The sequence below is a fragment of the Varroa jacobsoni genome, unplaced genomic scaffold (assembly GCF_002532875.2).
Source record: "Varroa jacobsoni isolate VJ856 unplaced genomic scaffold, vjacob_1.0 scaffold_1117, whole genome shotgun sequence".
Lineage (NCBI taxonomy): Eukaryota > Metazoa > Arthropoda > Arachnida > Mesostigmata > Varroidae > Varroa > Varroa jacobsoni.
In genome coordinates this window covers 194,974-208,263 of record NW_019214019.1, presented here as the reverse complement: position 1 = coordinate 208,263, position 13,290 = coordinate 194,974, and the positions used below count along the sequence as shown (strand labels likewise).

At 41.4% G+C, this 13,290-nt stretch overlaps 1 protein-coding gene across 3 annotated transcripts in view; it reads right to left on the bottom strand.

The window, feature by feature from the left end:
- Positions 1-1,598: 1,598 nt before the first annotated feature.
- The window catches only part of tn (tripartite motif containing protein thin), a 57,628-nt gene continuing 45,936 nt past the window's right edge, over positions 1,599-13,290 (bottom strand). For all 3 annotated transcript variants that reach the window (XM_022844582.2, XM_022844583.2, XM_022844584.2), the window contains 5 exons: positions 12,987-13,152; positions 7,239-7,514; positions 6,731-6,890; positions 5,329-5,619; positions 1,599-4,860 (listed from right to left, as the gene is read on the bottom strand). In XM_022844582.2, the coding sequence (XP_022700317.1) occupies positions 4,720-4,860; positions 5,329-5,619; positions 6,731-6,890; positions 7,239-7,514; positions 12,987-13,152 (1,034 nt within the window). In that variant the 3' untranslated portion in view covers positions 1,599-4,719. The remainder of the gene's footprint in view (positions 4,861-5,328; positions 5,620-6,730; positions 6,891-7,238; positions 7,515-12,986; positions 13,153-13,290) is intronic.

Sequence of the window (13,290 nt, the reverse complement as noted above, 5' to 3'; positions counted from 1 at the left end):
GATGTTTCGCGAGCTTAAAGGGAATACTCAGCTACCTTTTTCCCCTAACTTCGTCTGCTTACCGCCCGTCTTGCCGTCGTTTCGTTGTTGGATGAGGCTAAGTAGAGCCAGCCGTTGCGTTAATGCTGCCAGTGCTGCGGCCACCGGCACCATTGCCGCAAAAAAAGGGAAGTCTACTAGAGTGAAGCGTCGCATAGTCGTAGCAATGCGATGACGTCGTTGCTTTGACGTGTCCTGGCCGCCATTGAACATTGCCGCAAGCCGAAAATCCATCTCTCACGTTATCAAGAAACGAGAACATACCGAGTATGATACTGTGTCAGTATACTAGTATACCATTGCAGAAATGTGTGTCATTGTTTAATTTCACTCGGAAAAAAGCAGCCCAGATCGCATTTGATATACTGGGCCGTGTGGAGAACGAGTATTAGTAGTATCTCTACGAATTGCTAGTTATTGCGCGGGGTGAAGTATAATCATACTTAATATCAACATTTGTCTGAGCAATTTGTCTGAGCACTGGAAAAGATTTGACCTCGTCGGGCTTTAGTCTTACTCCCAAAAACCCGATTTCTCGGATCGCAGGATGGACCCCGGCGTGTTCAAAGTCCTATGATATGACGAACATGTTAATTAACATGAGGGTAATATTGGTACATATGTCTACGTAAGTTATACCTACCAATCACCGCTATACCTTTCACTGTCTGCATATAATTCTCGTAATTAATATTTTCGGATACACAGTACACGGTGCTGTGTTCGCATAGCTAAATACTGGTCCGCCAGCCGATCTGATTTTACGCTCGTTCTACTACCACATACGGTTGCAATTACCGTCCACTCTTTCATAATAAACGTCCCCAACTCTATGAAAATCTTATTATATAAATATACGAAGCTTATAAAGGATTGTAGAAAATTTATATTAGTACACTGAAAATATAATGCCTTATTGTATAAGCAAAACCGAAAGTGCCAAGTACACATCGACTTTGAGTAGCTTATGAACCAACACCGTGGGAAAATCGCGCATAGGCGAATTTCCCATTTGCTCAAAATTTTAAACAGGACTACGTCTACTATGTAGCTAGCTATCATCAGAGAAAGTTTCTTATTTTTTCAAATGTCTTTAAAGGCTACTACGGAACGTGTGAGCTGCGCGTACTCAACTTTCATACACACAAATTTCATATGTGGCCTTCTGCAGCTATTTTTTCCGTTATGCTAGAACTCTCGTTATGTAAGAACAATCTTCGTAAAATGCTTCTTTGTGTAGATGTTTAGATCCGAATACACGACTAGTACAAAACCGTTTGAAGACATTAACGTCGCTCCCGGTCCAGGCATCACCTAGGTGTAATAAGAATGGTAGGTTCTACATTCATTGCCAGGCTTAACAAATCATTATAATATTGCTAGGTATAACTTTTAATAGAGATTTTTTATCGCAAATCGTATGACTTTTAACAAAATATTCAACATTTGTCAATTTTCATTATCAGGGTATCACGGATTTTTGGAGAGATTATAAAGGTGGAGCAAAACAATCACGTAGACAAACTTCAATGGAAATTTATAAGTAGACAGGAAACGGATTGGATTGTAAAAAGCAGCAGTCATTTATTAAGCATCCAAACCTAAATGCGACATAAAACGTGTGTGTGTATTGATTATACACAGTAACAATAACTGGGTGGACTGGCATCAATGTTGTCTCTAAATGGGCAACATAATGTGTTCGTTGTCCTCTTCCTTAAAGCCCATCAACACCTCTGATGGGGCATTTTACAATAGCGTAGTTAAACAAGTCTCACAACATAAAGGCGTCACCCTCGTACATATATGTGTATATATATCCACAGTAATTGTACTTACATTTTTATCCTTCTTCTGGTCCGCCTAGTTATAGTTAACGTTCTCTTTTTTTCATTATGTTTATCATGACATAATCAATGTCATCTTCTTTTTCTACCTTTTTTTCAAATAACAACCAAAACAGCCACCAATTTCACCAACGGTAGTCTCATAATATATATAATGCTACTCCTTTTATTTACTAGGTACGTTTATTCCATGTGATATCTAGTCGAATTCAGATATTCCGCTGCCTTAACAACAACAGTGAATGCTCCGTTCTCCCGGCCCCCGAAAATTCTCCCCAGTCCAACAATGGGTTGCCACACTTTTCTGCGTACTGGTTATCTTCCTGCCTTTCCGTTCGTTTATCCACAGTTTCTCCATTTCATTATCAGTCAATGTGGCAGCATTACCAACACTTTGGGTCGTGGGCTGCCCTTGCTGTCAAACACCGTTTCGGCCTCCCTGCAGCTTCTTGATCAATCTAGATTACTCAGTGTACGCTATTCAGCCGTTTGCGACGCCTAGCCCGCTTTTCTGTTGGCTATTATGCGTGTGCGCTCTGCGTAGCACAGCGGCTTCGTGTGAACGGTATAGCGAAACACGAAACAATCTTTTCCAATAAGAGCAACGACAACAAGCCTTTGCTTTTTTCTTTAGCTCGCCTAGAGCTCTGCTCGGCAATACACGCTCTTCATTGCTGCCCTTCAGGCCGTCTATGTTTACTTATGATTACTACCATGTGTAATTGGTTTACACCGAGTTCTAAGAAACGTCTAAGTTTTCTCTCGCAAAATATCCCTATCATTTGACCCTTCCGCAGCCCCCTTTATGAGGCACGCTATTTCCACCAAACGACTTCAACCGCCGATGCTTTGTCGCGCTGGATCAGTCGCATTAAACGAATAACATAGCCTTCTCGACCGTCTTTCTAAGCTGCTCGATGATCGTCTACTGGGGTAGTCATGAGTGAAATAACCTAGATATTTCGGTTCAGGTCAGCCAAGAGAACAAAAAAAGCCATAGAACCTTTCTTGTACGAAGGAAGCATCAAGTAGCCTGGAGGTAGCCTGGTGCTCACGAATACCGTGGAAAGGTGCCAGAACGAACGCACGGTCCGTCTAAATCAAGCCTTACCAACCGATCTTTGCTAGCTTCCGCTTTACAGTACTGTGAGAATTGTACATTATGTAGTTACAGACCTTCGCTGTTTTGTCTCACCCTCAATTAGTAGCGAAGGAGTTCCACTTTCAACACAGTTTGTAGTGTATATCTTACCCTTTTGTTCACAAGCAGCGATTCGAGGCAAGCATTTCCAGGTTAACAACGACTGTTGCTGCTGCCGTTGCTAGTATTTTTCCGCCTTTGCTGCCAGTCTTCTACCCCTACACTAGCGCCCATTTTGCCGCAGCCCTATAGAATACATCGGAAGATGTATCCGGGAAATAAACGAATGCCTAGAAGTTGAAGGAAGGTTCGGGGAAGGCGTTCGATTCGAACGGTGCAGGACCTAAATAGAGCAACACTAGCAGGCCAATAGATGTGCATCGCCTTCATCAAGAATAGTTCAGGACTGACTAGTTGTCCTGCTGACAAAGCGAAGAGAAGCCGAGGAAAATGCTGGAAGAAAGGCTGGGTAGACAAAAAGCTTGTTCAGTGGAAGAAGCAGCACCTCAAGTATCTTAGTCACCAGCGTCGCCAAGCCAACCTTGTCTCCGCTTTCGACCGAACGCCGTTAGTTTGCTACGCTGCGAAAAAGCACACAAGTGCCTTTTTTTGAGGCGCGACTGTACAGGAACGTGTGGTGCAGCTGATAAAGCTTCTGATCGTAGTCGACACAATGGCAGTAGAGGAAGTGGTTCGGAGTAAAAATAATGCCATAAAATGAGAAAGCTCGTCTCCATGTACAGAGTAAGGAAGCAACCACCCAATTGATTCCAATGGTAAGCCCTTCCGATCCGAAAGATAAAGAACAGTGTGGCACAAGCAACATATTCAAACACTCCTTCGCAGTGGCTAGCTGGTAGTGCCGGTAATTCTTCCTATGAAAAACTGCTGGATGGCGTGAAAAGGCTGGTAAAGAAATTGTGAAGGTAATTAAATAACGAACGGTATATGTTGTTAATGCAGAGTAAAACTAAAACCTTGGTCTTAGATAGCGGCAGCACCGTCTCGATGCCACGACTACGATATGTATCGATGCATCGAATATATTTAATAATAATATATCATAGAAATAACAGTATATACGAGTAATAATAAGGGTAACAACAAATCGCAGAAAACACACATTTTCGTTGTTACATTACATCTCTATCACAAGCTTTTACAGTCAGAACCATGATGATTATCCTTAATCTTATTGCCATTGACATCGTAAACATCATAGTTAATCACAATTCATAATCATGAATAATGATTTTCTGTCGGACTATCCTATATTTTTTTTACCTTTTCATGTTTTTCCCTGTAGAACAGGATTTTTTTTTCTCTACTTGCTTTGCGCTGGAACGAGAATTCTATTTAGAGATACACCTTTTGCCATGAGTTAAGTGCGCGAGACGCACTGGTACATCCCTTGAAAAAGTTTTTGGAGACTTTTAAACTATATTGCGTGTGCTAATGTTTTAAATAGTAACAGTTGCATTGCTAGTTGGACAAGAAAGCTAGAATATGTTGCAGCAAAGCCAGAACTGGAAATTCCTAGTCGAGGATACTCCGTCGGTAGACGGCAGCAGTGCCTTGATGACGAGTCTGAGAAAATCCTCGGAATTGGACAGATTTTTTATTCGTTCATCGATCATTTGCTTTCGCTGTTGTTACCGTTGGCATCAACAGTCCAGGATGCAAAGAGAATCATCAGAATATTTGAATGCGGTGGTTTTCTCGGTCGCAAGCGATAATGTCGCCTTTACTATTAACGGCGATATCCTCAAGTCCTTTAAATTTGCCGCCTTCCGAACCCCATGTCCCGAACGCTTTAATAAAGCTGCCGTCAGGCTGCAAAATCGACAAGAGGACAACAAAGTGTTTCTATGAAAAATCTAAATCCTTTGACTGTGGATTAAGAAATTTTATGCTTCTATTCAACCCGTATCTTTTAATGTTTATTTTTTGTTTTTTTTTGACATCAAAATTATTATTATTTTATTCTTTTTGAAGAATATTTATATATTTTTTAATGATATCAGGGACATTTTGCTATCAAGGATAGCGAGAAACCAGGGGACCCAACTGTTAGAATACGAGCAAGATATCTGGCTCAAGTTGCCGGTGTATCAAGTAGCTATTATGTATACCTAAGTTTACTAGAAAAAGCAAGTTGCATTCTAAATTTCCAGAAAGAAAGTCAATAACGTGAATGCAACAGACCCCTTTCGACGAATAGAAGAGAAAAAGACCTCCGTAGATGTGGCACGATGTAACAAGCATTGAAGTAGTCAAGAAAGTGACTGTTTGAGAGTTTACCTGGAAAACCTGTATGCGATTGTTGCCTGAATCAGCTACGACGATGTACCCTTGATCATCGACAGCCACCCCTCGAGGAAAGCGGAACAATCCTTCTTCAGAACCTTCTGCACCGAACGTGAATTGGCAGCGTCCGTTGACATCGAACACTTGAACACGGTGATTATTTGTATCGCTGACAATCACTCGATTGGTGCTTGACACCGCAATATAGGACGGATGCTCTAAATATCCAGGACGAGAACCAACGCTACCCATTTTACCAACAAAACTACCGTCCGACTGGAATACCTGAAATATTGACAAAATATACATGACTATTACATATTGAGATGCTGTTCTTCAATATACATGCCTGTAAATGATCCTAGTAGTCGTATATGCATGAGCTCAAGCTTTATTGGCTTTGAGACTCCACAGATTACACCTTCGTGGATGGGTGGGCATCCGTACAAAGACGAACAGTGATGTTAAAGAAATAGACCCAGGTGTGACACAGGCGGGCAAAATCCAAGCGATTCAAAGCTGCCTGGAACGGACGGTGTGTGTACAACGCTGAAGTATAGCTTGTAGCGTTCGGCTAAGCGGCTTAGAACAGCCAGTTGGTGGTCCATGACTGACTGCCAGTAAAGGCCAGCCTACCGGGTAGAAATCCAATCTCTCTCTAGTATCAGCAAGACGTGCCCATAGCACTAATTTTATGGCAACCAGACAAGGAAAGCTAAGTACGCGTTCCCGACCGAAACAATGCACAGACGACGGACTCGCATCACTTACGCCACGTATCTGCGCCACACATTTATCGCCTATGTGTCAAGTCAATAGTGCTCTTTCTCAACGGCAGGGTTGTCAGGCCATCTAGCACAATCGCCAGTTTTACAAAGTAATAATATACTTGTGATTTCAGCATCGGAGCTCTGTAATAGAGCTCCGATCAGCATCGGAGCTCTATAATAGAGCTCCGATGCTCAAATTACATTTGTCCTTCATTAAACAATATTTAACTGCAAAACTAAGATATTTGAAGGGAAATGATATAGAGAAATCTGGTCTAAGAGAATTCCGAGAAGGTAGACAGAATTATAGCACATAGTAAAGCAAAAGCAAATTCGCTCTACCTTATAAATACTGAGAATAAAAACTGGGAAACCTGGGAATAAAAACTGCTAGTGTAAAGGAGTTCGTCAAATTCATTGACGGGTATCAATTGATATAGTAATTACAAAGTTATTTAATTACCAATATGTTCACAATTATAGCCACAATAGGCCATCAAGAACAATTCCTAAATTATACGGCTAGAGGCAGAAGCAAGTTTTTACTTATTATTATAACACAACTAATAAAAACAAATTCGAAGTTTAAAATAAAAATCTATCTGTTAGTCGGCATATTGCCTAACCTGAACTCGGTGATTCTCCTTGTCGCAGACGTAGATAAATCCAAGGCTATCAGTGGTGAGGCCCCACGGGCATTGAAATTTGCCGTCCGTTCGACCGTCGCCCCCAAAGGTTCGGATAAATCGCCCAGTTGAATCGAATATTTGTACTCGGTTGTTGTACCTGATAACAGCGAAATGAATTTTTGAGAACGGCTATAGAAGTGTTCACAGTTCGTCCGGTTATAATAAAAGAACGAGTATCTCAATGATGTCAAAAACTAGTCTAGATTGCGGCTCTATAAAACGAAACAATAGACAGAGAACACCCCTCTGACCCATGCATTTGCTCAAAATGCAAACAATTCTCACTATAATAATAACTATTATATAAAAGAAAAATATTGCTAACAAATTAATCAATAATTACTAGTTAATCCTACGTGTATAACATCTGCGTATTGCCTTCCTAAATACTTAGAGATCCCATCGTATATTTATTACCTCTAGAACAAACCTTAAAGGCATTTACCTATCTGAGACAATTATCTGTCCGATGCGGTTGACCGCTAATCCAGCTGGATTATCCAGTTCGCCATCGCCACTGCCTTGTTTACCAAATGCGTGTAGAAACCTTCCATTTGAATCGAATACCTGCACGCGGTGGTTGGACGAGTCTGCCGCTACAAGCGACCCATCAGGCCCTACTGCCACGGACCGTGGCCACGTGAAGCTCCCCGATTCCGACCCACGTTTACCAATGCTCAATTTGCATTCGCCTTTTTGAAGGTATGCACTACGGGGATTACTGAAAATGCACGTATGTATATATATCGATATTAGAGAAAATGTACTTATGAACGAAATACACAGACCACTTTACGTATACGCTACGTTTTGAAACTTTCCGATTTATCATATTCATAGTAATGAAAACCAACAAGGCAAATCGATACTTTTATGTATGTAAAGTAAAATATTGTTAGCTAACGGTAACTTAAACAAAAGGGCCGTAAACTTGAGATATCAAATGATCGCAATTCTATTTGGTCAAGGAAAATGACAATCAGTGCTAAGTAAGTAACTACTCGACGATGCTTTACACATGTTGGTAACAGAGTTTAGCAAACAAAGGGACATTCGTCAAAAACAAACGCAGTAAAAGATAATAGTATAATAATAATTGCACTAACTGTAGAACGGGATATGAGTGAATAGATTCATTGAATTTTTCCCGTTCCTATATAGATGTTTACGGCCGACGGGCTATTGAAAGTCAAGACGTCATTTCACGCACTTTCGCCGTGTTGCTGGTTGTCTGTTTCACAAAACGCCAAGCGATAGAGCATTCTCAATGTGCAAGCAACGCTGAGTTGGATATTAAAGAAGAAAAAAATAGCGAAAGAGGACGGAACTAAGCTGAAATTAAGTCTCGAAATCGAGACATTTGGCGTTGCGGGGCCTCTTCTGGATCTTTATACAACTACAGCATAGACAACCGGAGACCTCTCGTTATGTCGCACTGCAGCAAATAGAGAGCGGCATTTCCAACTGTTTCTGTAGGCCGTTCCCGCTGGTGCGATCAACGGCGCTGAACAAAATAAAAACTATGCGGTCCTTGCGTGTAGTGCCTCAAAGGCCGCTGCTGCTTTCTGGTTTGGGATTGACTTGGTCTTTTTACGCTAGCAACGCTCGAGGCTAACATTCCACGCGCTGTTACCGCCGCTACTACCAATGCCATAGTTAATACTCGGGGAAAGGTGAAGACGGTGCAAAATTCCATACGATATTACACCGACAAGCCTCGCTGCCCCACTTCGTACTCGCTCGGGAATCACATACAGCCAGAAAGTAAGTACGAGCAACGAAGGCACAGAAGACAAAAAAAAAAAGAAAAGAACTCATTATTCCGACCCAGCACTCCCACAGCTTAGCAATAGCAGTGGTAACAGCATGTCAGCAACGCAAGCCATAGACGACGCGTTCGCAGGAAAGTAGAAAACCTTTAACCACATTTTTTAGAGAGAGAGAGAGAGAGAGAGAGAGAAAATCGCGACATCTACCAGCAGTAACAACGTGTTAGTTGAAGCGAGCCAGATGGCGTACGTCAGCGGGCCCCAGAAAATACATCGGCGATAGTCGTAGCAGTCGGCCCGCAGTGGAAGAAACACGTATAGAAACGTACAGATGTTTGTGACTTGTCCTGAGGTCTAGAATGCAAAAGAAAGCGGTGAGCTGGTTGCAGACGGAACGATGGCCAAAGTGAGCCGTTTCTTCGTCACGATCCGTGAGATCTGCCCGAAAAACGGAGCCACGTTACATTGGTTGTCTTCATTTACGCGAGTTGTCTTCATTCGGTATTACCGTACGATTTTTTTGAGAAAATAAACAGACTACAAGCATCACGCTGTTCTCTGCTTGCAGTGTGATCCGGCCATCGGGAAATTTACATGGTTGAAAAGAACTAGGATACCACCTACCAAAGTCCTCTCGATTCGCTGACCGTCATCTGTTCTTCTTAGTTTTCCTTTTACAACCATAACATTTATTCAATTTATTTTAAGTTAGAAAATATATGAACTTTTCGATTGGTCCACATTGGTATGCACAATGGAGAGAGTATAGTCAGCCGTCTACAAATGCATCTGTGTGGATTAAACCCGTCGAGCTCGAGTATTTAGATATGAGAGGCACGTAGAAGCTTCAAAAGAGGACGTACGGGAAAATCCTTGACACCCAATTCGTTCTCTTTACAACATACTATTCTAGGTGGTCATACACGGTTTTGTACACAGTTATATGGTTGATCTACTATACGCGATGGGCCATTACTGTGAGCCGTAGACCCGAAGAGCTTGAAACATACACAGAACTATAAACAGTGGTCTCATTATTAAAATAAGACCAAAGTCTGCACATTAATTTTCAACGGCAACATGGTATGTTTACTACGATCGGCCCTTTACTGGTGAATCGAGTAAACATTCAGCGATGAAAAATCTTTCTCTAAGCACACATAGGCCATTATTTAATTAGGGAAGTTTCAGTATAGTGTGAACGACTTAACGACCCTTTACTAGTTCTTTCTGCTCAAAATATGAAGACGGCCCATGCTGCAGAGTTTGTTTTAATGCATTAACTACATTCCTGATACCCAGCCGGCATGTCTTCGTAGAAGTAGGCAATTGCTAAGCGAGAAGACTTTTGGATCATTCAGATAAGTTGGTCAACGATCCACCTTTTATCACATCCGTGTTGACTATCCAAATTAAGAAAGTACACGCTGTAAGGTAATGATGCTTGACGCATAATGACTTTACACATTGATATTTGATGGTACGATTCTAAAGAACGGCCTTTTAAGTATAATACTTAAAACAAAAAGATAGTCGAACTTTCACTCTTATCAAATTAAACAGATATTAGTGTCTGGGTCAAACTGTATCTCAAAATGTTTGAGACGTCAGTATGTGATAGTGCTCCAAGAGTTCACTTCTCACATCCATCTTTCGTGTGATATCCTACATCATTCGAAATCTATTCTTAGTAAAAGAGTCATGCAAAATCTTTCATACACTTTGGTGGTGAGGAGCACAACTACTACAGGTAGCCGTAAAGACAAGCTCACAACAAGTTAACACGCTTTGGTCTCAACTTTTTGCAGTATAGCATCGGTCAGTGGCGATATCGCTTCAAGGGGTCAAATGTAACGTTTTGTCTAACTTGTCTGCACATCTTGAATAGTCAGCAAGTGAGCGCGACCACGATCCCGTGTCGGAAAATGAAAGAAACTAGAAGAATATTCGATAAATACAGTCTGCTTCGCGGTGGCGAATTGAACGCCACAGGCCTACTTAAGGCGTTACGATGAGACTGGGAAGAGAAGGCACGCTGGCTGACAGGCACAATGCAGCAGGCAAAGAAAAGGTAGCCTTAGGCTTGTATCAGGCAATCAATCACTCGCTACTCACAAACATTTCAACCCCATTTGCATATTGTTCATATCAACTTTGTTCGTTTACCAATGCCATACTCTTTGTCCTAAAATTGGTAAATACTGGGAAATCAGGCGGGTCAAGGTGTGTACTAGCCACAAGAAACAGTTGGGAAGGACTGGCGATGTCACATCTACGCACTATAATAATTTATTTGGAGCTGTCTTCACAGATACACTCTTAGGGTAATGTCAATGAACTCGTACTAACCTCGACATTATTGGCTTCCTCTTATTATAACGATTCCCTGCTCTCCCACTATCTACAACCTAAGAGAACTAAAAGTGGTGCCTGTAGTAACGCCTGGGATAATACCTGAAACAACAAGGCAGCTATAAGTGCCTATTCATCGATGAACACAAGGGATCTTCAATGTCAAATTTTAATAAATAAAACATGTGAAAGTCGGTATTTTTCGAATGCTCTCCTATATCACACGGTAGTCGTTCCCCGACCAAAGCTTCTCGTAGTAACGTGATCGCGCGTATGTCGTACCGGTTGACTCGACGTTTGAGAAATTGGAGCTGATTTAGCAAACATGATGCACTGCGGGGTAGGGCCCATTTAAATCGGCTTTTTTACTTCACTGGACCGTCGCAAGTGTTCAGAATTAACTATGTATCCGTAACCCCTCGTTATCGGTACGATATCGTAGACCCTTGTCTCTGTTTTGCTTATAGACCCTACAAGTTACCGCTGTAATAGACACGGGATGTTTGAAATCATTTGTCCCTTGTTAAGCACACCTATCACACATAAGAAGAGTAACATATTGACTAAGGTTTCAGATGATGACTGGAGAACATATCTCTTCATTGGTTTGATGGGTAAGTTGCGGGTCACGGATGGGCTAACAGCAGATCGACTAAAAAAAACCTGTTGTGAGCTTTTCGAACTATCGGTTATCGGTATGACAGTTTATGCCTTTCCGCAGATCCATAACTTGCCACAGTTATGCCACAGATGTTGAGCTGTATTAACTTTCATTTGCTTGAGCATGATTTTGAGGACTGTAGCTGGAAAGATCAACGTTACCTATACACATTTTAGTTTACCATCAGATATCCAAACATGTTAGGCTTATATCATACACCTTAACTTCCTAGTATACACACACGACGAAATAAATAATTGGACATACGTGTCTCAAGATTAAAATCATAGCAGATAGTTTGGTATTTAAAAAATATTATTAAATATTTCGATCGATAATGTTCTGCCATCTCTGTAGTAATACCAGAATTCTACCACTGATAAACTTCGACGGCTTCTAACTGAAAAATTGTGATTTTTTTTACAATTCGTTTATTAATTACGGTCGATTTTTTAATGACCAAATTTAATGTTACTGTTTGTTAACAACAGGGGGTCAGAATCAATAGTTCTTCATTCAGAATTGCTCTCCAGTTCCACCACACACACCATACCGTTTTAGTTGACGCCCCCTCTACGCTTTGACGCATACTGTAGAAGTGATTTTTTTTCCGCAGTTCGTGGACCACGGCAAGAAACATTTTCCACATGGAATTTTCTAGAACGTAAAGGACAAAGCCATCTTTGGGCCGTTTTTTCTGATAACGCATCTTGATCATAAACAGCGCAACTTCTTTTTATAGGCCTGGACAGAATTACCAAACTGTGAAATAGAGCAAATTTCTGCAAAAATCTCAATTTATTTTTAAGGCGCTCTATATTAAGCCTAACTATAGGCATCCCAGCAATTTCATCACATCTATCACTGCCAAACCTCAGACTCCTGATGACTCTAAAGCCTGCCTCGTGTGACCCTTAGTTACAAAATCGGTCAATTCTTTTTTAAATCTGGAATGATCAGAGGAAATAGAAAGCTGAGCAGGGCATAAGCAGAAATCGTTGCGCATGCAATTTTATAAATAGATTATGAGTGATTTGATCTAGCACTCTGTATGCTTCAGAAAGAAGGTTGGATAAAACATTTTTATTTAAACCTATACATTTAACTTTAGGAAAAAAAGGTTATATTTGAAAGGTGACGGTTAAACTTTAGTGATATCGCATTACGGTTTATGTTTACTGCATTTTAACCACTTAGGACACATAACTATTATGGTAGCCTGCCAAGTTGTGAAATCTGGCTTAGGCGTATTGCAAAATGGTGTATTGTGACTTCGATGACCATTGTTCCGTTTCTTAAACGTAAGCCATAGGTTAATGGCTTACGTCTAGTTCTCGGCCGCTTAGCAACGCAACGCAATACAATCTTGCGACTTAACATGACTTTGCACTGCTCCAATAGCATTACGTACCCGTAACCCCCGCCAACGGCGGTTGAGTCGCTCCCGCGGGAATAGGTGCGGCGCGTATTGATTGTCTTCTCTTGTTCGCTATCCGAAATGTCGTCTTCGGAGTTATTGGCCGTTGAGGAACCGAGGACGTAGCCTGATGAACGGGATCGCTGAAAGCTGGAGGATCCTGATCCCGGACAGAAAACGCATGCGACGTAGCACACAACGTACTCGTTAGTGAACAGCCGAAAGAATAAAACAATCGCAATAGAAGTCCACTACAGATTTGTACACTAATGTTGAAAGCTCTAGCTGCAGCATACAG